Source organism: Tauraco erythrolophus, chromosome Z, assembly GCF_009769465.1.
Source record: "Tauraco erythrolophus isolate bTauEry1 chromosome Z, bTauEry1.pri, whole genome shotgun sequence".
NCBI classification, from domain to species: domain Eukaryota; kingdom Metazoa; phylum Chordata; class Aves; order Musophagiformes; family Musophagidae; genus Tauraco; species Tauraco erythrolophus.
Genome location: NC_141496.1, coordinates 25552565 through 25580289, shown reverse-complemented (window position 1 = coordinate 25580289; position 27725 = coordinate 25552565). Strand labels below are relative to the sequence as shown.

Below are 27725 nucleotides of genomic sequence, written 5' to 3'. Positions count from 1 at the left end.
AAATCTCCTCTCTTCTGGGTCACTAGTCCTGGACGTACTGTCTGGGCCAGACAGAGGAGCTCCAACTGCACCTGCCGGCTGCGCTGGATCTGTTGACCCAACTGGCAGGGAGCATTCCAAAACTGCCATTGTGACCCAAACGTTCTCTGGGGCGGGGCGGGGGGGGGAGGGGCGGGGGGGGGCCCTCAGATATGCAAATGACGGAACCCTCAACAGCAGCTTCCACCTTCCGCCTTCCAGCCTCTTCTAGATCTTTTGCATAGGCCCAGAATGAAAGGCGAGAGAAGGAAGAAAAGCAAAAGTAAATGAGAAAGAGGATTCGCGTCCAAAAGGGCCACAGCTGTATTTCTTAGACTCTGTGTTAGAAAAGATCTCGGAAAATTTAGTGTCCCAACTAACATTATGAAGTCCACAAATAAGAAAGGGAGAAGAGCGAGATGAAAACTGTCCAGGAAGTCAATGTTGCGCGCCGTTGGATCCCAGCGTCGGGATGCTTCCGCTGTCTGCTGTCAGGTGTGGGAGAGAAGTGAAGCATTCACACCACGTGCTGACACCTGGGAAAGATGACACGTGCCCATGTGCTTCCACCCTTTTTATTGCCAAGGGGATGTTTTCAAAAGCAGACGGAAAGCCTTCCAGAAGCACACGTAATTGACCGCTGCGTGTCTGCTCTTTGCCAAATATCGAGCTGCTTAAAAATCTCGTGCTCAAGTTAAAGCCATCCTCATCAGCTTTAAGTTACTGGGCCAACCTGGGCTTTTGCTCTTCTTCTTCTTTTCACTTGCGAGCTCCTCTGCACCCCTCAGAGAACTTATGCTCTACCCTGATCAATAAACAGGGGCACATCAAGAGATTGCTGACCATTAAAGCTAACACTTTAAAGAAGGGACGAAAGAAACAAAGATATGGAGAACTTAGGGTCATGGGCAAGATGCTCCATTATTGGTTATCAACCTACTTCATTCGCTCCATCGCAGAAATCAGGTCTTCTGATGACTTGTTCGACATTTCTGTTCCTGGTGCAAGAGGAATTGTAACATTTGATGTAAATGCTGGTTGGTGTGGCAAAGAGCTGTTTTCTGCTCTTTGAGTATTTCTGTGTTCCAAAACCCCAGGATTTTTATTCGTTCTCTATAAAGATTTTCTGTTCCAGCATTCTTTTCCTCTAATCAAGACACCCAGCTGGCTACAAAATCTGGCTAGCTATTCCTGCTTTCAGCAGGAAACACTCGCAGATGGCCTCAACACTGCCACTTGCCCCGCTCCGCTCACGGCGATCGGAGAAGAGGTGAACAGCCGGCAGGAAGGGCAGCCTGGCGGCCACGGCACCAGAGGTCCCTCCGCAGGGCCTCCCCTCCCTCTCAGTGCCGGCCCCTTCTCGCTGATTTTTGCTCCCCCGCTGCTTTTCCCTCCTTGCATTTGATGTGGGTAGCCTTCACGGCATTGGAGATTGTCCTGCTTTAGCCCAGCCGGCCACTAAGCTACCACGATACCCGAAAAGTTGGGGCAATTGAAACGGAACTTTCCAAGACTCGTTTTGGAGTTTTAGAAAGCAGGCATTCTTTATCGCAGCACCGGGTGCCTGGGGGATATCTCCTCCTGGCATGCACCCCCGGCCCCTGGACAGAACTTGGTTCTACACTGTGATCATGCATATTCATAACATGTTCACATATTCATTGTTATTCTCCTAAACAACTGGACCATTTTCTCTCGCTTTACGTGTAAATTACTTCACATGCTCAGTTCTCTTCCTCTGCCTCTTTCTTTTGGGTCTGGGGTATGTTTAGGGCAGGTGGTCCAGGAGTCGGTGGTAGCGATCTTCCCCTGCTGGAATTACCTTTCCCCAAGTTGCTGCTGCGCATGCTCACAGTTCACAAAAACATGAGAACAAAGCTTATACATTTCCTGAGATGTTCCATTCAAAGGCAGATAGTTCTGGATAAAGAGTCTCCCTTCTAATCACTTCCGGCAGCTTCAAGGATGTCATCTTGTTATGTTCTTTAGGTATGTGTAAAGCACCTACTAAACCCTTCATGAAATTCTTAGACAAAAATTTTAACTCCTTCATTGCTGGGTAACAACCAGGAGGCCGCTCATTCACTCCTCCCGCTCAGTAGGGTGGAGAAGAGAAAAATGTAACAAAAGGGCTGAGAGTCAAGATAAGAACAGGGAGGAATCACCCACCGCCCTGAGCAAAAACCATTTCGGCTTGGGGACAAACCAGTGTAATTAGTTAACAGCACATTCAGAGAGGATAACAAGAAAGAAAGCCACATCTTAAAAACAACACTTCCGCCTCCCCCTTCCTTTCTTCCCAGATCTACCTCCCCCCACCCTCGTGGCACAGGGGGACGAGGAATGGGGGGTTGCAGGTCAGTTCATCACAAATTGCTTCTGCCATTCCTTTTCTTAAAAGAGGAGGACTTCTTACACTCTTTTCCCTCTTTTCCCCTGCGCCAGTGGATCTCATACTCAAGGGACAGTCCACAGGCTTCTCCATCGTGAGTCCTTCCCGCAGGATGCAGTCCTTACCCATCGGATTGCTCCAGCACAGGCTTTGCCCGTGGATTCATAGCATCTTAGGGTGCAGCCACCTTCTGCAGTGTGGATTCCCTCCTCACAGACTGCACATGTGGATTCCCTCCTCACTCTGCTCCACGGTCGGTCTCCAGCAGCGTGGGAAGTTCTTCCCGCCAGACAATCCTCCAGGTGTGGAATCGTACACACAGTCACAGTTAGGATCTGATCTTGATGATTGAAGTCTGTGTTCTTGACGAGTTGGGAAAAAACGATAAAGAGAACAAAAAAGAAAAGGGAGTGTGAGAAGCTGGCGTAGGGAGTGTGAGAAGCTGGCATAGGGAGCGTGAGAAGCTGGCATAGGGAGTATGGGAAACTGATATGGGGAGTGCGAGAAGCTGATATTTAGCTTAGCAGAGAGAAAAAAATGCTTTTTTAGGCATAGCCAATAGTAAAGCTAAAATAGGCGCGTGCACTACTGGTTGTAACCAATCATAACTAAGCAAAGGGCGCGTGGACACATCATGGCTAGAAGAATAGTCCGAAAAAACGGCTTGTAACTGTAAATAAAGGTCTCTCGTATCACATCTACGGAGTCTGTGCGTTTCGGCCACCACATCCAGGAACTCTCTTGTGTGCAGGCGTCTCTGCTCCAGCATGGGGTTTGCTACAGGCTGCAGGTGGATCTCTGCTCCACCGTTAATCTCCGTCTCACCACGGGCTGCAGGGGAACCTCAGCTCCGGCACACCGACTCCCGCTCCATCTTTGCTGACCTGGTGTCTGCGTAGTTGTTTCTCTCAGGTCTCAGTCCTGTCTCTGCTCCAGCTGTGCTGTGCCTGACGAACCTCAGCAGTCCCAGCAAGACAAACTCCACCCAATGGGTGCCCCAGGAGGGGGGCACTTTGGAGCTCTCCAAGCCGTGCCACCACATTTAATTAAACCACAACTTAAGGCACAAGTCTTTGAGTTAGTATATCTCTATGCGTTCTCCAGGTCCTGGTGCTTCCTCCTGCCCTGATGCAGTGCCTCCTGACGCTCAGCCTGTGCCCGACAGCTCGGCTGGGACGCGGTATTTTTTCTGGCTTTGCTACAACAAAATACTCGCACAGGTTTAACGCTTCTAACATGCTTTATTGAACTTGTGATTATGAAGGAGTTTTACAATAAAAGAACTAAATAAACAGTAACTCTTTATGTTATGGCCTGTTCCACCATCACTTTGCTGCTTTTCTGCTCCTGCTGGGCACAAGTGAGATGTTCCTCCATGCCGCTTTCAAGCCTCTCCCTATTGAGCGCAGAGCTGGAGGGAGCCGAATGAGTCGTCTCCGTGGTGGTGGTGGCAAACTCCCTTCAGAGGAATCAGCCCCGGCAGCTCCAGTGTCCTCCTGAACAAGCAGCCCACTACCTGCCACCTCCTCCAAAGCTCCGTCGTCTGCCATCAGGCTGTCTGGCATGGTGGCACACGACACTAACGGCTTCTCCTCCGCATCACACGTGTGCTCCAGGCACTGCTCATCCCTCACAGAGCTGCCCAGAGCCACCTCCATGCTCTGCACCAAAGATTCCAGCTTCTTGTCTTCAATGTTTATGGCGAGGAAGTGTTTCTGCAGTTCTTGGTCTTTCTCGGCCAAGCTCTTCTTCATGCCCTCCACCACCTGCTTGAGTTCTTGAATTTCCTTTCTTGCTTCCAAGAAAGCCAGCTCCGCCTGCACGCGCTTACACTCTTGCTCAATCCACTCTTCCTTCATCCGTGCCAGCTGAGCTTTCAGCTCTGCTATGTCCCTTTCCCTGTGGCAGAAGGAAAACGGTGTCACACGTGTGCTGACTGCACAGTGCAAGAGCCTCTGCGTGAGATGCAGCCCTTGCCGATGCAGAGGTGGGGGGCTATCCCGAGCTGGACCCAGGGGGCGCTGGCTCCCTGCCTTGGGGCTCCACTCAGACGGCCCTTTGGGCCCGCCTGGCCTGTGTGTGCTGGAGAGCCCGCTCTCAGGGCGCTTTTAGGAAAAGCGTCCACCCAAAGGGCTCCCGGGAACAGTTCGATACCGAAGCGACAAAAGCACAAGCGGCCACACTGGTTTGGGGAAGAGCTTTTCCTTCCTTCGGGCAGCAGGGGGACTCCTGTTTCCCTGAGTGAGGTACAACAGGAGACTAAGGAAAGACATGCTTGCAGGGCAGGCAGAAAGCGGTTTATCGATAAAAAGTGCCAATGCTAAACGAGACCCGGAAAAAAGTTCTCCTTTGAAAAGATTCTGCTGGGATAGTTCGAGGAAGAGAAGAGAGACAGGAAAGTGCATGGTCCGTTTTCACAGAGCATGCCACGAAACCGTGAAATACCTGAAAACAACCGAGTCAGACTGACCATGATTACATTGCTTAAAGAAAACTTGATGTGCTCGAGAAACGAGTAAAAACGTGCAGGATTCGCATTCCTAAATGCTCCTGAGGAAATCATTCTAACGCTGATTTCTGAAGGGAAGTATACCTTTCCTTAACTTTGCTCTCAGAGTCCTTCAGCTTTGTCTGCAGATGATGTACTGTGACTTCGTTCTGCTGCCGAGGAGTCACATACTGCTCTGGATTTTGTGGCTTAACGCCGTGACTGTCACCATCAGAAGCGTTCCTCGCTGACTGCCTGAAAAGAAGAAAAAAACCCAAACCGTCACAGAATATCACTCCTACAGTTGGGCTGATGCGGCACCTTGACAGGTTTGGTGCTCCAAATACAGCATCTTTTTCCTCTCTCTCGTCCCACAGTTCTCATCGCCATAAGTGCTGCCCGAGAGCGTAGTGTCACCCAACTGTTTTGTGTACAGTCACTGTAGTGACACTACACTCACTACAGTGACTGTAGTGTCACTACAATACAGGCTGCTATCGTAGGTCTTAACTGCAGTAGTCTCTCTTTGCACTAGCAGCACTTGCCCTAGGCAGGACAAATTGCTTTGCTTACTCGTGAGAAGAAGAAGATCTTTGGCTTCCAGCAGCAGAGACGTGGAGCTCAGGCGCTGAAATGCTGCCTGTGCAGCTTGAAGAGCTGCAGTAGGCTTCACTCCCTGGGAAAGAAAAGGCAAGAGGGAAAACGGGATGGAAATGACCACGCCAAGATGGTTTTCCAAATAAAAGTGCATCACAAGCATCCTTCCTTGTGCATCCGCTGTGAACTTCAGCAGTTGCGTGAGTTTTCAGACATCCCTGAAGGCAAGCGCTGGATTTGTTCCTGCTTTCTCAGATTACGGACACACAGGTCCAGCAGCCCTTTGGGAGGGCACTCTCCTTCTTTGGGCTCAAGTCTGTCCTCCCCAAGAGGCAAACAGATCTCAAGACAAGTTTTCCTCAACTAAGTAACAGGGATCTCTTTGGATGTGTTTGGTTTCCTTTGTGAGGAAGGAGGCAAATACTGAACCGCAGAAGACTTGCGCCCAAGACCCGGAATTGCAGGTGGCCTGTGCCATCAGCCCATAGCTGGGCAGGCCATTCGCTAGGACAGGAGGGACTCAGGCTCTCACCTTTGACTCGCCAAATCCTCCTTGGCAATTTACTGGCTTTTTGTTTGGATCCTCCATTGTCACGGCGGCATCCGGACGCCTGCTGCAGCCCGAGAGTCTTCTGAAGAAAGAGAGAGAGAAGTCTTGAGAGGCCACAGCCCAACCACTAAGTGCCTACGTCTCTAGCAAGAAACATCTAAACCCGTTTTTCAGAAGGGGGTGGCTTGGAAGAGTTGTGACTCAGAATAAAAAGATTGTTTTTCTAGGCCGCTTGAGCAGGGACTTGGAGATGTGGCTGCAAAGATACGCAACGCTTGAAAGCCAAACCACCCCTTCTAGCTGCTGCATTGCTTACTCTCCTTTGAAAGAAATGCTTGGCTATTTGAACATGATTTCCACCTCCATTTGAGCAAACTGGTTTCAATTCCAAGTTTAAATCTAAAATAGCTGTAAAGCCAAACTAAAAGTAGAGCGCCAAGCCAAAAATTTTTACCTAACTTGTTAAGCATCTTTGGTTCAAAATACCTACATTCGGATTCTATTCCAGTAGTATCTCTCGCAAGTTGCGGAGCACTTTTTTCACTTTGATGCGATTTAGTTAGCTTACGTCCCACAAACACACCATGCCTGTGATTTCACGGCGCAAAACGACGTAGAGAATCTCCCTGGGCAGTGCCTTGGGCAGCGACCCTCAGCAACAGGGCAAACAGAGAGTGCCTAAGCTTAGCAGGGAGGAACAGAAGAGGAAAAGGCATCTCATTAGACCTACTTGAAGATCCATGTGTGGTCTTCCAACACAAACTTTCTTCCGCAACTGAAGGGCTAAGACTGATCCTCCTTTCTGCAAAAAAAAAGTACACAGAGAGAAAGAAAAGAGTCAGAGGCTGTACTTGGCTTCAAGGAGGACTAAGAGCGGAGTTGGGAGAGACCTGATGAGGAACACCGGAGACCGGGATGGGAGTCTTCTGACTAAATGTGGATTTCTCTACCGTAGACACCCGTGTCCCAGCCAACCTCGGGCCCATTCTTAGGCAACGGAGAGTTAGGCAGTACAAGCAGGGAGCTGAGGGTACTGTTTCTCTTATCCTAAAGCAAACGCTTCTGTATTTGGTCGGAAAGACCACACGCTAGATTCACTGATTGTACGCGTTATATCCCCTGCAGAGCTCAAGAGGACCTTAGCGCACTTGTGCAGGCGGGACATTCCAGGTAAGGAATCGAGGCCAGCTAAATTACAGGCCACCTCTGCTCTGCCCAACTTGGCTCAAGACCGGGAATTGACATCTCCCTCGCCTCCCAAACAGCTCCCGTAACCCCCAGAAGCAGGGAAATGCAGATTCACCTGTTGAAGCTGGTCCACCTCCTGAGAGCAATGGCACCAGTCACTGGAGCAGAGAAAGAGAGCCCGTCCTCATTCGCAACCCACAGTTCCTGAAGGTCGTCTAAGGAGACCTGTAGATTCAAATCTCCTCTCTTCTGGGTCACTAGTCCTGGACGTACTGTCTGGGCCAGACAGAGGAGCTCCAACTGCACCTGCCGGCTGCGCTGGATCTGTTGACCCAACTGGCAGGGAGCATTCCAAAACTGCCATTGTGACCCAAACGTTCTCTGGGGCGGGGCGGGGGGGGGCGGGGCGGGGGGGGCCCTCAGATATGCAAATGACGGAACCCTCAACAGCAGCTTCCACCTTCCGCCTTCCAGCCTCTTCTAGATCTTTTGCATAGGCCCAGAATGAAAGGCGAGAGAAGGAAGAAAAGCAAAAGTAAATGAGAAAGAGGATTCGCGTCCAAAAGGGCCACAGCTGTATTTCTTAGACTCTGTGTTAGAAAAGATCTCGGAAAATTTAGTGTCCCAACTAACATTATGAAGTCCACAAATAAGAAAGGGAGAAGAGCGAGATGAAAACTGTCCAGGAAGTCAATGTTGCGCGCCGTTGGATCCCAGCGTCGGGATGCTTCCGCTGTCTGCTGTCAGGTGTGGGAGAGAAGTGAAGCATTCACACCACGTGCTGACACCTGGGAAAGATGACACGTGCCCAAGTGCTTCCACCCTTTTTATTGCCAAGGGGATGTTTTCAAAAGCAGACGGAATGGTAAGGATGCAGTCCTTACCCATTGGATTGCTCCAGCACAGGCTTTGCCCGTGGATTCATAGCATCTTAGGGTGCAGCCACCTTCTGCAGTGTGGATTCCCTCCTCACAGACTGCACATGTGGATTCCCTCCTCGCTCTGCTCCACGGTCGGTCTCCAGCAGCGTGGGAAGTTCTTCCCGCCAGACAATCCTCCAGGTGTGGAATTGTACACACAGTCACAGTTAGGATCTGATCTTGATGATTGAAGTCTGTGTTCTTGACGAGTTGGGAACAAACGATAAACAAAAAAGACAAGGGAGTGTGAGAAGCTGGCATAGGGAGTGTGAGAAGCTGGCATAGGGAGCGTGAGAAGCTGGCATAGGGAGTATGGGAAACTGATATGGGGAGTGCGAGAAGCTGGTATTTAGCTTAGCAGAGAGAAAAAAATGCTTTTTTAGGCATAGCCAATAGTAAAGCTAAAATAGGCGCGTGCACTACTGGTTGTAACCAATCTTAACTAAGCAAAGGGCGCGTGGACACATCATGGCTAGAAGAATAGTCCGAAAAAACGGCTTGTAACTGTAAATAAAGGTCTCTCGTATCACATCTACGGAGTCTGTGCGTTTCGGCCACCACATCCAGGAACTCTCTTGTGTGCAGGCGTCTCTGCTCCAGCATGGGGTTTGCTACAGGCTGCAGGTGGATCTCTGCTCCACCGCTAATCTCCGTCTCACCACGGGCTGCAGGGGAACCTCAGCTCCGGCACACCGACTCCCGCTCCATCTTTGCTGACCTGGTGTCTGCGTAGTTGTTTCTCTCAGGTCTCAGTCCTGTCTCTGCTCCAGCTGTGCTGTGCCTGACGAACCTCAGCAGTCCCAGCAAGACAAACTCCACCCAATGGGTGCCCCAGGAGGGGGGCACTTTGGAGCTCTCCAAGCCGTGCCACCACATTAATTAAACCACAACTTAAGGCACAAGTCTTTGAGTTAGTATATCTCTATGCGTTCTCCAGGTCCTGGTGCTTCCTCCTGCCCTGATGCAGTGCCTCCTGACGCTCAGCCTGTGCCCGACAGCTCGGCTGGGACGCGGTATTTTTTCTGGCTTTGCTACAACAAAATACTCGCACAGGTTTAACGCTTCTAACATGCTTTATTGAACTTGTGATTATGAAGGAGTTTTACAATAAAAGAACTAAATAAACAGTAACTCTTTATGTTATGGCCTGTTCCACCATCACTTTGCTGCTTTTCTGCTCCTGCTGGGCACAAGTGAGATGTTCCTCCATGCCGCTTTCAAGCCTCTCCCTATTGAGCGCAGAGCTGGAGGGAGCCGAATGAGTCGTCTCCGTGGTGGTGGTGGCAAACTCCCTTCAGAGGAATCAGCCCCGGCAGCTCCAGTGTCCTCCTGAACAAGCAGCCCACTACCTGCCACCTCCTCCAAAGCTCCGTCGTCTGCCATCAGGCTGTCTGGCATCGTGGCACACGACACTAACGGCTTCTCCTCCGCATCACACGTGTGCTCCAGGCACTGCTCATCCCTCACAGAGCTGCCCAGAGCCACCTCCATGCTCTGCACCAAAGATTCCAGCTTCTTGTCTTCAATGTTTATGGCGAGGAAGTGTTTCTGCAGTTCTTGGTCTTTCTCGGCCAAGCTCTTCTTCATGCCCTCCACCACCTGCTTGAGTTCTTGAATTTCCTTTCTTGCTTCCAAGAAAGCCAGCTCCGCCTGCACGCGCTTACACTCTTGCTCAATCCACTCTTCCTTCATCCGTGCCAGCTGAGCTTTCAGCTCTGCTATGTCCCTTTCCCTGTGGCAGAAGAAAAACGGTGTCACACGTGTGCTGACTGCACAGTGCAAGAGCCTCTGCGTGAGATGCAGCCCTTGCCGATGCAGAGGTGGGGGGCTATCGCGAGCTGGACCCAGGGGGCGCTGGCTCCCTGCCTTGGGGCTCCACTCAGACGGCCCTTTGGGCCCGCCTGGCCTGTGTGTGCTGGAGAGCCCGCTCTCAGGGCGCTTTTAGGAAAAGCGTCCACCCAAAGGGCTCCCGGGAACAGTTCGATACCGAAGCGACAAAAGCACAAGCGGCCACACTGGTTTGGGGAAGAGCTTTTCCTTCCTTCGGGCAGCAGGGGGACTCCTGTTTCCCTGAGTGAGGTACAACAGGAGACTAAGGAAAGACATGCTTGCAGGGCAGGCAGAAAGCGGTTTATCGATAAAAAGTGCCAATGCTAAACGAGACCCGGAAAAAAGTTCTCCTTTGAAAAGATTCTGCTGGGATAGTTCGAGGAAGAGAAGAGAGACAGGAAAGTGCATGGTCCGTTTTCACAGAGCATGCCACGAAACCGTGAAATACCTGAAAACAACCGAGTCAGACTGACCATGATTACATTGCTTAAAGAAAACTTGATGTGCTCGAGAAACGAGTAAAAACGTGCAGGATTCGCATTCCTAAATGCTCCTGAGGAAATCATTCTAACGCTGATTTCTGAAGGGAAGTATACCTTTCCTTAACTTTGCTCTCAGAGTCCTTCAGCTTTGTCTGCAGATGATGTACTGTGACTTCGTTCTGCTGCCGAGGAGTCACATACTGCTCTGGATTTTGTGGCTTAACGCCGTGACTGTCACCATCAGAAGCGTTCCTCGCTGACTGCCTGAAAAGAAGAAAAAAACCCAAACCGTCACAGAATATCACTCCTACAGTTGGGCTGATGCGGCACCTTGACAGGTTTGGTGCTCCAAATACAGCATCTTTTTCCTCTCTCTCGTCCCACAGTTCTCATCGCCATAAGTGCTGCCCGAGAGCGTAGTGTCACCCAACTGTTTTGTGTACAGTCACTGTAGTGACACTACACTCACTACAGTGACTGTAGTGTCACTACAATACAGGCTGCTATCGTAGGTCTTAACTGCAGTAGTCTCTCTTTGCACTAGCAGCACTTGCCCTAGGCAGGACAAATTGCTTTGCTTACTCGTGAGAAGAAGAAGATCTTTGGCTTCCAGCAGCAGAGACGTGGAGCTCAGGCGCTGAAATGCTGCCTGTGCAGCTTGAAGAGCTGCAGTAGGCTTCACTCCCTGGGAAAGAAAAGGCAAGAGGGAAAACGGGATGGAAATGACCACGCCAAGATGGTTTTCCAAATAAAAGTGCATCACAAGCATCCTTCCTTGTGCATCCGCTGTGAACTTCAGCAGTTGCGTGAGTTTTCAGACATCCCTGAAGGCAAGCGCTGGATTTGTTCCTGCTTTCTCAGATTACGGACACACAGGTCCAGCAGCCCTTTGGGAGGGCACTCTCCTTCTTTGGGCTCAAGTCTGTCCTCCCCAAGAGGCAAACAGATCTCAAGACAAGTTTTCCTCAACTAAGTAACAGGGATCTCTTTGGATGTGTTTGGTTTCCTTTGTGAGGAAGGAGGCAAATACTGAACCGCAGAAGACTTGCGCCCAAGACCCGGAATTGCAGGTGGCCTGTGCCATCAGCCCATAGCTGGGCAGGCCATTCGCTAGGACAGGAGGGACTCAGGCTCTCACCTTTGACTCGCCAAATCCTCCTTGGCAATTTACTGGCTTTTTGTTTGGATCCTCCATTGTCACGGCGGCATCCGGACACCTGCTGCAGCCCGAGAGTCTTTTGAAGAAAGAGAGAGAGAAGTCTTGAGAGGCCACAGCCCAACCACTAAGTGCCTACATCTCTAGCAAGAAACATCTAAACCCGTTTTTCAGAAGGGGGTGGCTTGGAAGAGTTGTGACTCAGAATAAAAAGATTGTTTTTCTAGGCCGCTTGAGCAGGGACTTGGAGATGTGGCTGCAAAGATACGCAACGCTTGAAAGCCAAACCACCCCTTCTAGCTGCTGCATTGCTTACTCTCCTTTGAAAGAAATGCTTGGCTATTTGAACATGATTTCCACCTCCATTTGAGCAAACTGGTTTCAATTCCAAGTTTAAATCTAAAATAGCTGTAAAGCCAAACTAAAAGTAGAGCGCCAAGCCAAAAATTTTTACCTAACTTGTTAAGCATCTTTGGTTCAAAATACCTACATTCGGATTCTATTCCAGTAGTATCTCTCGCAAGTTGCGGAGCACTTTTTTCACTTTGATGCGATTTAGTTAGCTTACGTCCCACAAACACACCATGCCTGTGATTTCACGGCGCAAAACGACGTAGAGAATCTCCCTGGGCAGTGCCTTGGGCAGCGACCCTCAGCAACAGGGCAAACAGAGAGTGCCTAAGCTTAGCAGGGAGGAACAGAAGAGGAAAAGGCATCTCATTAGACCTACTTGAAGATCCATGTGTGGTCTTCCAACACAAACTTTCTTCCGCAACTGAAGGGCTAAGACTGATGCTCCTTTCTGCTAAGAAAAAGTACACAGAGAGAAAGAAAAGAGTCAGAGGCTGTACTTGGCTTCAAGGAGGACTAAGAGCGGAGTTGGGAGAGACCTGATGAGGAACACCGGAGACCGGGATGGGAGTCTTCTGACTAAATGTGGATTTCTCTACCGTAGACACCCGTGTCCCAGCCAACCTCGGGCCCATTCTTAGGCAACGGAGAGTTAGGCAGTACAAGCAGGGAGCTGAGGGTACTGTTTCTCTTATCCTAAAGCAAACGCTTCTGTATTTGGTCGGAAAGACCACACGCTAGATTCACTGATTGTACGCGTTATATCCCCTGCAGAGCTCAAGAGGACCTTAGCGCACTTGTGCAGGCGGGACATTCCAGGTAAGGAATCGAGGCCAGCTAAATTACAGGCCACCTCTGCTCTGCCCAACTTGGCTCAAGACCGGGAATTCACATCTCCCTCGCCTCCCAGACAGCTCCCGTAACCCCCAGAAGCAGGGAAATGCAGATTCACCTGTTGAAGCTGGTCCACCTCCTGAGAGCAATGGCACCAGTCACTGGAGCAGAGAAAGAGAGCCCGTCCTCATCTGCAACCCACAGTTCCTGAAGGTCGTCTAAGGAGACCTGTAGATTCAAATCTCCCCTCTTCTGGGTCACTAGTCCTGGACGTACTGTCTGGGCCAGACAGAGGAGCTCCAACTGCACCTGCCGGCTGCGCTGGATCTGTTGACCCAACTGGCAGGGAGCATTCCAAAACTGCCATTGTGACCCAAACGTTCTCTGGGGCGGGGCGGGGGGGGAGGGGCGGGGGGGGCCCTCAGATATGCAAATGACAGAACCCCCAACAGCAGCTTCCACCTTCCGCCTTCCAGCCTCTTCTAGATCTTTTGTGTAGGCCCAAAATGAAAGGCGAGAGAAGGAAGAAAAGCAAAAGTAAATGAGAAAGACGATTCGCGTCCAAAAGGGCCACAGCTGTATTTCTTAGACTCTGTGTTAGAAAAGATCTCGGAAAATTTAGTGTCCCAACTAACATTATGAAGTCCACAAATAAGAAAGGGAGAAGAGCTGTGTCGGTTAAGTGCACGGACTCCGTAGATGTGATAGCAGAGTGACCTTTATTATTGTTATACAGGCAGCTTTTATAGATTATTACTCTAGCCACGATGTGTCCACGCGCCCCTCACCCAGCTGTGATCAGTTACAAACAATAGTGCACGCACCTATTTTAACTTTACTATTGGCTATGCCTAAAAAGGAGCTATTTTTCACCTGCTAAATTAAGCATCATTTTCTCACACACTCTATATCATAGATTTCATAGATTTCATAGATTTCTAGGTTGGAAAAGACCTTAGAGATCATCGAGTCCAACCATCCCTAATCCCCATTAAACCATATCCTCAAGTAGCTCATCCACCCTATTCTTAAACACATCCAGGGATGGGGACTCAACCACCTCCCTGGGCAGCTTATTCCAGTGGCTGACAACCCTTTCAGAGAAGAAATACTTCCTAACATCCAACCTGAATCTCCCCTGACTAAGCTTATGCCCATTTCCTCTTGTTCTATCACCCATCACTAATGTAAAGAGCCCTTCCCCTAACTCCCCACCATCTTTTCTCAAGTATTTATAGGCCGTAATCAGGTCTCCCCTCAGCCTCCTCTTCTCCAGGCTAAACAGCCCCAACTCCCTCAGCCGCTCCTCATAAGTTTTATTTTCCAGCCCCTTGACCAGTTTAGTCGCCCTTCTTTGGACTCGCTCCAGGAGCTCAAGATCTCTCTTAAAGCGAGGGGCCCAAAACTGGACACAATATTCCAGGTGCGGCCTCACCAGTGCCGAGTACAGGGGCAGGATCACTTCCCTGCTCCTGCTGGTCACACTATTCTTGATACATGCCAGTATCCCATTGGCCTTTTTGGCCACCTGGGCACACTGCTGGCTCATATCAAGCCGGTAGTCAACCAACACCCCCAGGTCCTTCTCCGCCAGGCAGCTCTCCAGCCACTCCTCCCCGAGCCTATAGCGATGCTTGGGGTTTTTATACCCCAAGTGAAGGACTCTGCACTTGGCCTTATTAAAGCTCATGCCATTGGCCTCAGCCCAACGTTCCAGTCTGTTCAAATCCCTCTGAAGAGCCTCCCTACCCTCGAGCAGATCGACACAGCCTCCCAGCTTGGTGTCGTCCGCAAATTTACTGAGGGTACATTCAATCCCCTCATCGAGGTCATTGATAAAGATGTTAAACAGAACTGGACCCAGCACTGAGCCCTGGGGAACCCCACTGGTGACCGGCCTCCAGCCGGATTTAGCCCCATTTACCACCACTCTTTGGGCCCGGCCATCCAGCCAGTTTTTAACCCAAAGGAGGGTGTACCTATCCAGGCCAGCAGTTACCAGTTTCTCCACCAGAACACTATGAGAAACTGTATCAAAGGCTTTACTGAGGTCCAGGAAAACTACATCCACAGCCCTTCCCTCGTCAACCAGGCGGGTCACCCTGTCATAGAAGGTGATCAGGTTTGATTGGCAAGACCTGCCTTTCATAAACCCATGTTGACTGGGCCTGATCACCCGGTTAACCTGTATGTGCTCATTAATAGCACTCAAGATAACCTGTTCCATGACTTTGCCCATCACCGAGGTCAGACTGACAGGCCTGTAGTTCCCCGCATCCTCCTTCCGCCCTTTTTTGTAAATGGGGGTAACATCCGCCAGCCTCCAGTCCAGCGGAACTTCCCCAGTGAGCCAAGACTGCCCAAAGATAATGGACAGGGGTTTGGCAATGACATCCGCCAGCTCTCTCAGGACTCTCGGGTGGATACCATCAGGCCCCATAGACTTGTGGGCATCTTCCCATACTCCCCATGTCAGCTTCTCACACTCCCTGCACCAGCTGTTCACACTCCCTTTTCTTTCTCATCCTCTTTATCGGTGTTTTCCAGCTTCTTCGATAACACAGGCTTAAATCATCAAGGCCAGGCCCCAACGGTAACTGTGTGTATGATTCCACAATTCCCCTTTTTTGTTTTTCTATTACCATTACTTGATGAACCGTACTTTGTACCATCCGTTGGACGCATGACAATAGGCAGGGGATGATTATTACTATGCATAAAAGAACTACTAATAATACAATGCCTACTTTTGCTAAAGATTTTAGCCATCCTGTAATTCCCCAACTCTTGAACAAGCTACCTAACCAATCCTGATGAACCTGAAATTCATTCACCTGATCTTTCAATTTCTGTATTGTCTCATGAATCGATTCTGAGTGATCAGACAAGTTCATACAACACATTCCTTCTAGTACTTCACAACCATGCCCCTGCATTAGCAATAAGAAATCTATGGCGGCTCTATTTTGCAGTGTAGCATGTCTGATGGAACTCACATCAGTTAAGAGCATGTCTAAAGCAGAAGCTGTAGCATTAGTTTGTTTCGCAAGCCAACAACCTAATTTATTCAGTGTAGTTAACGCCTGTGCCACTCCAACTCCTGGTGCAAGTATTGAGGCTGCAATGATTTTTGCTGGGTTCCAAAATTCAGCTCCCAAATTGCACTGGCTACTGAAAGCATGTATACCTTGCCTATTTCGGATGTGTCTATGATTTAGGATCATGGTGGTATTAGGCAAATACATTCCTAAAGTTCCCATAGTACATGGACCTCCCCTTATATGTGAAGGAATACCTTGCCAAGCTCTATCCCCACATATCAAGAACAATCCTTGTGCATTAGCAGATTTGGAGATAGTGCGACTGGTAATATTGCACCACGCAGCCACACTCCAATACACATCTGTGGTGGCATTTACACTAACTACTCCTGCTTGATCTGGTCCTGGTAGTCAATGTACAGACAATAATCCATTTTTACCGATCCTAGGAGCTCTAGCTCTTGCGGCTCTGATCCATGTAAGGGTAGGTGTTTAACCCACTTATCCCAGTTATTGTGCCATGAAGAACGTAACTTGTCACTTAAGCCGCCTGGCACGGTGTTGATACATAATGACTTTACCTTATCTGTAGGCAACCCGATCAGGCAAGTGCGGAAAGGGTTACCTGCAGAGGATATTGACAAACAGATAGTGTCCTGACCTATGGCATTAGCCATTGTCACCCATACGTTCCTTCTCTGTGAAACTGAGACCCATACAGCTCCAGCTGTGGAGCATATTCCTAAGACAATTATTCCCGACAATAGATAGTAAGCATTCATTGTCGCCTTCAGCAAAGTTCTTTTCCAATTAATCTCAAACTCTGTCCCCCAGATCAAACAAGCAACCCAATCTCCCACTTGTCCTTTCAGTCCCAAACTTTCTGGTCCGTGATGTTCCCAGTCCAATGCTGGTGACGCCATGTTCCAGATGATTATTCCGGATCACAGGGTTGTTGGCATCCACTAGACTCTTCCATGTCTATCCTGACGTTGTCCGAGGTGGTCTCATCATTGCGGTTCAAGGCTGGTCGCACGCACCTCGCAGGGACCCACTTAACGCCGTTATCTGTGGAAACACAAGCATATCCTGGACCCCAGGTTAATAACTCAAACGGTCCCTCCCATCTCTGTGTTAATAATGATTTTACCCATACTTTTGCTCGTTTACCTTCTTCCCCTTTGTTTGGGAGAGAGTGAAAATGTCTTACAATAGGAGGATCTGCATCACGGTCATGCAAATGTAGGTAATTCAAGGTGTATATAGCTTTGTTAAGCCTGTTTTGCGGGGGCTCATCCTGCATTCCCCCTTTTTGTTCTTCTAGCATGGTTTTGAGAGTCGTATGAGCACGTTCGACTATTGCCTGGCCTTGGGGCGAATGTGGTATTCCAGTAATATGTGCGATTCCTCAACGATGGAAAAAATGACACACTGTTTGACTTACATAAGCGGGACCATTATCTGTTTTGATTTCTTGCGGCACCCCCAATGCTGCAAAAGCACTGAGAAAATGTCGTGTGACATCACGAGATTTCTCTCCTGTACATGCTGTGGCCCATATCACATGAGAATAGGTATCGATAGAAACGTGTACATATTTTTGTCGGCCAAATTGTGGGACATGGGTTACATCCGCTTGCCAGAGCTGTAACGCATGTAACCCTCTAGGATTAACTCCTGTATGCCTAATGGTAGCAAATGGCTGACAGTCTGGGCACATTTGTAGGATTTGCCGTGCCTCAGACCACGACAGATGAAGTTGGCGTCGCAAGGCCTTTGCTGATTGGTGGTAAAAAGCATGGGAAGTTGTTGCCTGTTGTATTCTGTCAGGCACCGGGGATGACCAAAGTGGCAGAGTGAGCCTGTCAGCTCGTGCATTACCTTCTGCAATAAAACCTGGTAAGTTAGTGTGACTCCGTACATGCATGATATAGAAATCACTAATTCTATGGTTGACTTCCCACAGCAGTGCGTTAAAGAGAAAAAACAATTGTTCATTATTAACTTCCTTTAACCAAGCATATTCTATACGTTGAACAACCCCACAGACATATTGAGAGTCAGTGATTAAATTAAACGGTGCTTCCCATTTTCTGAATACTGCAACCGCGGCTCATAATTCTACAATTTGTGGCGAACCTTTAACAATTTGCACCTCCTCATGCCAATCACCATCGTCTTTCCATGCTATAACGGCCTTCCCTGTTTTTCCGGACCCGTCTGTAAATACTGTGATTCCGTCAACCGGTGTAGGACGACATCGAGGTCGAAGCTGTAAAGGAAGGTCTTGTAAAACGCTTAACAATTTGTGTGAAGGGTAATGGATAGACACTTGTCCTGTGACACCCAAAAAGGCATCCTGTAGTGCAACGCTATTCGCTAGGCACCACTCTAATTGTTCTTGCGTGAGTGGAATTCTGATACAGGCCGGCTCTCTACCTTGTATTTGCACAATTCGTTTTCTGCTTTTACATACGACAATAGCAATCATTTCTGTTCTTGTTACAATAGTTTTTGTTGGCTGATGTGACAGAAATACCCATTCCAGTAGGATTAGAGGATCGGTGTGTTGCTCCTCGTCCCACTGTGCTATTATACCTAAGGGTTGTTTCACGTTATTAATGACCATTAATGTAATTTCTAAATTGTCCTTTTGTCTATGAGCTTGTCGAGATTGAATTGCCAATTCTACCTGGATTAGAGCTTTCTGCGCTTCCGGCGTTAGCTGTCGGGGTGAATTTAAACCAGACTCTCCTTTCAGCAAATCAAAAAGAGGAAAGAGTTGAGTATTATCAATGCCTAGCAAGGGACGAACCCAATTTATGGTACCCAGCAACCTTTGAAGGTCATTTAGGGTTTGTATTTTTGTATTCAGGGTGATTCGTTGAGGTTGCACAGTTGACATAAAAATTTTCCACCCCAAATATTTCCAAGGTTGCTCCTTTTGAACCTTTTCTGGAGCGATCTGTAGCCCGTACGCAGAAAGCCCTGCTCTTGTTTCCTCTGTCACCTTAGCCAATAAATCGGACGACTGACCAGCCAATAGGATGTCATCCATGTAATGATAGACCAACATTTGTGGAAATTTAGGCCTAATTTCTGAGAGGGCTCGTGCCACATACATTTGACAGATAGTGGAACTGTTTTTCATACCCTGTGGCAGTACAACCCAATGATATCGCTTCATGGGTTCGCTTTGATTGATCGATGGGACAGAAAATGCAAATTTTGGCCCATCCTTCTCTGCAAGAGGGATGGTAAAGAAACAATCTTTTAAATCTAATACAATAATTGGCCAATTAGCTGGAATCATAGTAGGAGAAGGGAGTCCAGGTTGAAGGGCTCCCATAGCTTCCATTACTGCATTTACCTGCCGCAGGTCAGGTAACAGTCTCCATTTTCCGTTTTTCTTTTTTATCACAAATACAGGTGTATTCCATGGACTAGTGGTCGGCACAATATGCCCTTGTTGTAGTTGTTCATTAACCAATTCGTGCAGCGCGCGGAGCTTTTCATGTGTAAGGGGCCACTGATCCACCCAGACAGGTTGATCTGTTAGCCATGTAATAGAGACGGTGGGCCGCGCTTCAGTGATCCCTATGAAAAATGCTGAACTCCAATGGTGACCCCCCAAGAAGCCAACACATCTCTTCCCCACAGAATGAGTGGAACCCCCACTACATAAGGGCCTATGGTGGAGACCTGACCCGCAGGGCCCACCACTTGAATCAAGTTGACACTCTGGTATGATGTTGTAGTGCCTCCAATACCCGAAAGGCCAGAGGCCACCAGTCGTATTGGCCACGACGAAGGCCATTTTGCTGAGGAAATAACTGTGACATCGGCACCAGTATCTATCATTCCTATCATTGTGACAGTAGTAGGCCTGCCCTCAGCATTACGTACAGTACATGTTAATTTAGGTCGCTGTACTGTCACAAGTTGTGTCCATAGTACCGCAGGACCTGTAGATCCAAAACTCCCAGCCCCCCTGGTTCTTTCTTCTACATTTAGGGGCTGACCCTGGAAGGGTATTAATTGGGCTATTCGGGCTCCTGCGGGTATAACCATAGGTGGAGAAGGAGTCCAAACCATAGCCTGAATTTGTCCTACGAAATCTGCATCTATTATTCCAGGTAACACAAATAAACCTTGTACAGTTGTACTTGATCGTCCCAGTAATAGTGCGCTTAATCCATGGCCCACAGGCCCTTTTGCGTCCACTGGGATTTTATGTACCGTATTATCCATTATTGTTGTTTCACTGAGGGTGGCCACATCCATTCCTGCGCTGCCCGTGGTTCATGCTCGGAGGTGACTGCATCCACTTGGTAAATGTGTCGGGGCACTTGTGTCTGAACGCGCCCGCGACTCGCGTTCTGTCTGAAGTTTCCCGGCAGCAATCTCCCTTCTAGACTATACTTTGAACGACATTGTTTGACATAGTGGCGACCCTTCTTACATCTCGAGCAAACTCCCGGACCTTGAGGACTTTTAGGACAATCACGCTTAAGGTGACCAGGCTGTCCGCACCTATAACAAATGTGATTTACCCTCATAGCTGCAAAAGCAGCTGCCATTGATTCCATTTTATATTGAACTGTCCCCACCTTCTGACAAGCCTCCATCATTTCAACAACATTAGGATTCCTAAGGGGTAATAATACACGTTTGCAATCTTCATTGGCGTTTTCTACTGCTAATTTCATTAATAATGCATCTCTTGCTGCCTCATTCTCGACTTGCTTTTCTATGGCTTCCTTCAGTTTATCTACAAAAAGCATATATGGTTCACTAGGTCCTTGTCGGATAGACGTAAAGCAATTTACAACTTTTCCCGTATCGGGTGTTTTCAGTATAGCTTGGTATGCTAGCTGACAGGATTGGGCTAGAATAGCTGGATTAAGGCGTGCCTGCAACTGCGGAGCATTTATAGGCGCTTCTCCCATTAACTGAGGAATGCCCGCACCCCTCAGTGGGTCATCTTCCTGTCCTTCAAAGTTCTCCAGCGCCTTTATGTCGCAGGCAGAACGCCAGTGAGATTCAAACATCACCTTTTGTGTGGGTGTAAATATGAGCGCTGCTATCTGTTTGATGTCAAAAGAGTAAGTTCATAGTTAAACATTACCGATCGCAGCAACCCTTGGGTGTAAGGAGAAGAAAGACCATAATCCAATACACTTTTTCTTAACTCTTTCACTAACCCAAACTCTAATGCCTTGTAATGCATACGCCCATCAGGAGTTCTGATGACTGGGCAAGCAAGACGCTGTGCCAGGGCATGGTCTCCCTCCTTTTCCGCCTGCTCCTTGAGTTTCCGCCAGTGACGGCAAGGATCGGGACCGTCCGTCTCGGTCTGCGGTACCGCAGCTTTCACCAAGTCTGCGAGGGAGAGAACTACAGAGGTAGAAGGAGTAAGCGCCGTAGCAGAAGAAAGGGGGAGGGCGGGGGGGGAGGCTGTAGAAGCAGGAACAGGAATGAGGGACGCCGATGGTGGTGGTGGCCCGCCCGCTGTAGCGCCTGCCGTACTAGGTGACACGGAATTTACCACTGCAGCCGACGATACCGGTGACACGGGGTTAGCACCAACATTCACCGCTGTGGCAGCATTTACGACTGTAGCTGGTGACGCAGAACTAACCACATTTACGGCTGTGGCTGGCAACGCAGCATTAGCGGCAACATTTACGGCTTCCGCTGGCAACGCGGGATTGGTGGCGACGTTAGCGGCTGCTACCGAGACAGGATTAGTGATCAGGATTGTCGCTGGTGACGCGGAATCGGTAACCGCGGCTGTCGCTGGCCGTGCGGAATTAGTGGCAGTATTAGCAGCTGCCGCCGGCGCCACAGGATCGGTGACAGTATTTGCAGCCGCCACTGACGCCGCGGAACCGGCGACGGTGTTTGCGGCCGCCGCTGACGCCGCGGGATCGGTAGCGGCATTTACGGCTGCTGCTGTGGCGCGGTCCGCTTTAAGCTGTTGTAGCGCGTCCAAGACCGCACGCCAAGTTGGGAGTAAGCCGGTCACTGCCAAGTCCCCGCTTGCCGCGGCATCAAACAGTACTTGTCCCGCCTCCCGCCAAGGGTCAATATTAAAAACTTCTGTTGAATCCTTAAACACTCCCTTTCCTTTAAGCCATGTAAGCAGCAAACGCAGTTGTGTCTCGTCAACAGCTGCACCCTGTCTCTTAAGGATTTTCATAAGAACTTTAACAACTGATTTTTCTCCGGCCGACATAGATGACCCCATTGAGTATTTCTGTGTTCCAAAACCCCAGGATTTTTATTCGTTCTCTATAAAGATTTTCTGTTCCAGCATTCTTTTCCTCTAATCAAGACACGCAGCTGGCTACAAAATCTGGCTAGCTATTCCTGCTTTCAGCAGGAAACACTCGCAGATGGCCTCAACACTGCCACTTGCCCCGCTCCGCTCACGGCGATCGGAGAAGAGGTGAACAGCCGGCAGGAAGGGCAGCCTGGCGGCCACGGCACCAGAGGTCCCTCCGCAGGGCCTCCCCTCCCTCTCAGTGCCGGCCCCTTCTCGCTGATTTTTGCTCCCCCGCTGCTTTTCCCTCCTTGCATTTGATGTGGGTAGCCTTCACGGCATTGAAGATTGTCCTGCTTTAGCCCAGCCGGCCACTAAGCTACCGCGATACCCGAAAAGTTGGGGCAATTGAAACGGAACTTTCCAAGACTCGTTTTGGAGTTTTAGAAAGCAGGCATTCTTTATCGCAGCACCGGGTGCCTGGGGGATATCTCCTCCTGGCATGCACCCCCGGCCCCTGGACAGAACTTGGTTCTACACTGTGATCATAGCATATTAGGCTGCAGCCACCTTCTGCAGTGTGGATTCCCTCCTCACAGACTGCACATGCACCTCTGCTTCACGGTCGGTCTCCAGCAGCGTGGGAAGTTCTTCCCGCCAGACAATCCTCCAGGTGTGGAATCGTACACACAGTCACAGTTAGGATCTGATCTTGATGATTGAAGTCTGTGTTCTTGACGAGTTGGGAAAAACCGATAAAGAGAACAAAAAAGAAAAGGGAGTGTGAGAAGCTGGCGTAGGGAGTGTGAGAAGCTGGCATAGGGAGCGTGAGAAGCTGGCATAGGGAGTATGGGAAACTGATATGGGGAGTGCGAGAAGCTGATATTTAGCTTAGCAGAGAGAAAAAAATGCTTTTTTAGGCATAGCCAATAGTAAAGCTAAAATAGGCGCGTGCACTACTGGTTGTAACCAATCATAACTAAGCAAAGGGCGCGTGGACACATCATGGCTAGAAGAATAGTCCGAAAAAAACGGCTTGTAACTGTAAATAAAGGTCTCTCGTATCACATCTACGGAGTCTGTGCGTTTCGGCCACCACATCCAGGAACTCTCTTGTGTGCAGGCGTCTCTGCTCCAGCATGGGGTTTGCTACAGGCTGCAGGTGGATCTCTGCTCCACCGTTAATCTCCGTCTCACCACGGGCTGCAGGGGAACCTCAGCTCCGGCACACCGACTCCCGCTCCATCTTTGCTGACCTGGTGTCTGCGTAGTTGTTTCTCTCAGGTCTCAGTCCTGTCTCTGCTCCAGCTGTGCTGTGCCTGATGAACCTCAGCAGTCCCAGCAAGACAAACTCCACCCAATGGGTGCCCCAGGAGGGGGGCACTTTGGAGCTCTCCAAGCCGTGCCACCACATTTAATTAAACCACAACTTAAGGCACAAGTCTTTGAGTTAGTATATCTCTATGCGTTCTCCAGGTCCTGGTGCTTCCTCCTGCCCTGATGCAGTGCCTCCTGACGCTCAGCCTGTGCCCGACAGCTCGGCTGGGACGCGGTATTTTTTCTGGCTTTGCTACAACAAAATACTCGCACAGGTTTAACGCTTCTAACATGCTTTATTGAACTTGTGATTATGAAGGAGTTTTACAATAAAAGAACTAAATAAACAGTAACTCTTTATGTTATGGCCTGTTCCACCATCACTTTGCTGCTTTTCTGCTCCTGCTGGGCACAAGTGAGATGTTCCTCCATGCCGCTTTCAAGCCTCTCCCTATTGAGCGCAGAGCTGGAGGGAGCCGAATGAGTCGTCTCCGTGGTGGTGGTGGCAAACTCCCTTCAGAGGAATCAGCCCCGGCAGCTCCAGTGTCCTCCTGAACAAGCAGCCCACTACCTGCCACCTCCTCCAAAGCTCCGTCGTCTGCCATCAGGCTGTCTGGCATCGTGGCACACGACACTAACGGCTTCTCCTCCGCATCACACGTGTGCTCCAGGCACTGCTCATCCCTCACAGAGCTGCCCAGAGCCACCTCCATGCTCTGCACCAAAGATTCCAGCTTCTTGTCTTCAATGTTTATGGCGAGGAAGTGTTTCTGCAGTTCTTGGTCTTTCTCGGCCAAGCTCTTCTTCATGCCCTCCACCACCTGCTTGAGTTCTTGAATTTCCTTTCTTGCTTCCAAGAAAGCCAGCTCCGCCTGCACGCGCTTACACTCTTGCTCAATCCACTCTTCCTTCATCCGTGCCAGCTGAGCTTTCAGCTCTGCTATGTCCCTTTCCCTGTAGCAGAAGGAAAACGGTGTCACACGTGTGCTGACTGCACAGTGCAAGAGCCTCTGCGTGAGATGCAGCCCTTGCCGATGCAGAGGTGGGGGGCTATCCCGAGCTGGACCCAGGGGGCGCTGGCTCCCTGCCTTGGGGCTCCACTCAGACGGCCCTTTGGGCCCGCCTGGCCTGTGTGTGCTGGAGAGCCCGCTCTCAGGGCGCTTTTAGGAAAAGCGTCCACCCGAAGGGCTCCCGGGAACAGTTCGATACCGAAGCGACAAAAGCACAAGCGGCCGCACTGGTTTGGGGAAGAGCTTTTCCTTCCTTCGGGCAGCAGGGGGACTCCTGTTTCCCTGAGTGAGGTACAACAGGAGACTAAGGAAAGACATGCTTGCAGGGCAGGCAGAAAGCGGTTTATCGATAAAAAGTGCCAATGCTAAACGAGACCCGGAAAAAAGTTCTCCTTTGAAAAGATTCTGCTGGGATAGTTCGAGGAAGAGAAGAGAGACAGGAAAGTGCATGGTCCGTTTTCACAGAGCATGCCACGAAACCGTGAAATACCTGAAAACAACCGAGTCAGACTGACCATGATTACATTGCTTAAAGAAAACTTGATGTGCTCGAGAAACGAGTAAAAACGTGCAGGATTCGCATTCCTAAATGCTCCTGAGGAAATCATTCTAACGCTGATTTCTGAAGGGAAGTATACCTTTCCTTAACTTTGCTCTCAGAGTCCTTCAGCTTTGTCTGCAGATGATGTACTGTGACTTCGTTCTGCTGCCGAGGAGTCACATACTGCTCTGGATTTTGTGGCTTAACGCCGTGACTGTCACCATCAGAAGCGTTCCTCGCTGACTGCCTGAAAAGAAGAAAAAAACCCAAACCGTCACAGAATATCACTCCTACAGTTGGGCTGATGCGGCACCTTGACAGGTTTGGTGCTCCAAATACAGCATCTTTTTCCTCTCTCTCGTCCCACAGTTCTCATCGCCATAAGTGCTGCCCGAGAGCGTAGTGTCACCCAACTGTTTTGTGTACAGTCACTGTAGTGACACTACACTCACTACAGTGACTGTAGTGTCACTACAATACAGGCTGCTATCGTAGGTCTTAACTGCAGTAGTCTCTCTTTGCACTAGCAGCACTTGCACTAGGCAGGACAAATTGCTTTGCTTACTCGTGAGAAGAAGAAGATCTTTGGCTTCCAGCAGCAGAGACGTGGAGCTCAGGCGCTGAAATGCTGCCTGTGCAGCTTGAAGAGCTGCAGTAGGCTTCACTCCCTGGGAAAGAAAAGGCAAGAGGGAAAACGGGATGGAAATGACCACGCCAAGATGGTTTTCCAAATAAAAATGCATCACAAGCATCCTTCCTTGTGCATCCGCTGTGAACTTCAGCAGTTGCGTGAGTTTTCAGACATCCTGAAGGCAAGCGCTGGATTTGTTCCTGCTTTCTCAGATTACGGACACACAGGTCCAGCAGCCCTTTGGGAGGGCACTCTCCTTCTTTGGGCTCAAGTCTGTCCTCCCCAAGAGGCAAACAGATCTCAAGACAAGTTTTCCTCAACTAAGTAACAGGGATCTCTTTGGATGTGTTGGTTTCCTTTGTGAGGAAGGAGGCAAATACTGAACCGCAGAAGACTTGCGCCCAAGACCCGGAATTGCAGGTGGCCTGTGCCATCAGCCCATAGCTGGGCAGGCCATTCGCTAGGACAGGAGGGACTCAGGCTCTCACCTTTGACTCGCCAAATCCTCCTTGGCAATTTACTGGCTTTTTGTTTGGATCCTCCATTGTCACGGCGGCATCCGGACGCCTGCTGCAGCCCGAGAGTCTTCTGAAGAAAGAGAGAGAGAAGTCTTGAGAGGCCACAGCCCAACCACTAAGTGCCTACGTCTCTAGCAAGAAACATCTAAACCCGTTTTTCAGAAGGGGGTGGCTTGGAAGAGTTGTGACTCAGAATAAAAAGATTGTTTTTCTAGGCCGCTTGAGCAGGGACTTGGAGATGTGGCTGCAAAGATACGCAACGCTTGAAAGCCAAACCACCCCTTCTAGCTGCTGCATTGCTTACTCTCCTTTGAAAGAAATGCTTGGCTATTTGAACATGATTTCCACCTCCATTTGAGCAAACTGGTTTCAATTCCAAGTTTAAATCTAAAATAGCTGTAAAGCCAAACTAAAAGTAGAGCGCCAAGCCAAAAATTTTTACCTAACTTGTTAAGCATCTTTGGTTCAAAATACCTACATTCGGATTCTATTCCAGTAGTATCTCTCGCAAGTTGCGGAGCACTTTTTTCACTTTGATGCGATTTAGTTAGCTTACGTCCCACAAACACACCATGCCTGTGATTTCACGGCGCAAAACGACGTAGAGAATCTCCCTGGGCGGTGCCTTGGGCAGCGACCCTCAGCAACAGGGCAAACAGAGAGTGCCTAAGCTTAGCAGGGAGGAACAGAAGAGGAAAAGGCATCTCATTAGACCTACTTGAAGATCCATGTGTGGTCTTCCAACACAAACTTTCTTCCGCAACTGAAGGGCTAAGACTGATCCTCCTTTCTGCAAAAAAAAAGTACACAGAGAGAAAGAAAAGAGTCAGAGGCTGTACTTGGCTTCAAGGAGGACTAAGAGCGGAGTTGGGAGAGACGTGATGAGCAACACCGGAGACCGGGATGGGAGTCTTCTGACTAAATGTGGATTTCTCTACCGTAGACACCCGTGTCCCAGCCAACCTCGGGCCCATTCTTAGGCAACGGAGAGTTAGGCAGTACAAGCAGGGAGCTGAGGGTACTGTTTCTCTTATCCTAAAGCAAACGCTTCTGTATTTGGTCGGAAAGACCACACGCTAGATTCACTGATTGTACGCGTTATATCCCCTGCAGAGCTCAAGAGGACCTTAGCGCACTTGTGCAGGCGGGACATTCCAGGTAAGGAATCGAGGCCAGCTAAATTACAGGCCACCTCTGCTCTGCCCAACTTGGCTCAAGACCGGGAATTGACATCTCCCTCGCCTCCCAAACAGCTCCCGTAACCCCCAGAAGCAGGGAAATGCAGATTCACCTGTTGAAGCTGGTCCACCTCCTGAGAGCAATGGCACCAGTCACTGGAGCAGAGAAAGAGAGCCCGTCCTCACCCGCAACCCACAGTTCCTGAAGGTCGTCTAAGGAGACCTGTAGATTCAAATCTCCCCTCTTCTGGGTCACTAGTCCTGGACGTACTGTCTGGGCCAGACAGAGGAGCTCCAACTGCACCTGCCGGCTGCGCTGGATCTGTTGACCCAACTGGCAGGGAGCATTCCAAAACTGCCATTGTGACCCAAACGTTCTCTGGGGCGGGGCGGGGGGGGGAGGGGCGGGGGGGGGCCC

At 49.7% G+C, this 27725-nt stretch overlaps 1 protein-coding gene and 1 long non-coding RNA gene across 3 annotated transcripts; both read right to left on the bottom strand.

The window, feature by feature from the left end:
• Nucleotides 1-3735: 3735 nt before the first annotated feature.
• Nucleotides 3736-12786, bottom strand: LOC147526346 (uncharacterized). The gene is made up of 10 exons (XM_086629299.1): nt 12770-12786; nt 11604-11725; nt 11048-11150; nt 10580-10729; nt 9503-9885; nt 6614-6696; nt 6028-6172; nt 5472-5574; nt 5004-5153; nt 3736-4309 (listed from the first exon to the last, which is right to left on the bottom strand). The coding sequence occupies exons 1-10, from the start codon at nt 12784-12786 to the stop codon at nt 3736-3738; spliced, it is 1830 nt and encodes a 609-aa protein (XP_086485425.1).
• Nucleotides 12787-16260: 3474 nt separating this feature from the next.
• Nucleotides 16261-21456, bottom strand: LOC147526345 (uncharacterized). 2 transcript variants are annotated; one of them, XR_015222938.1, is made up of 3 exons: nt 21396-21456; nt 21052-21244; nt 16261-18119 (listed from the first exon to the last, which is right to left on the bottom strand). It is a non-coding gene; the product is annotated as an uncharacterized LOC147526345 (long non-coding RNA). The 2 variants fall into 2 exon arrangements; XR_015222937.1 differs by having other exon boundaries at nt 21052-21229.
• Nucleotides 21457-27725: the final 6269 nt, after the last annotated feature.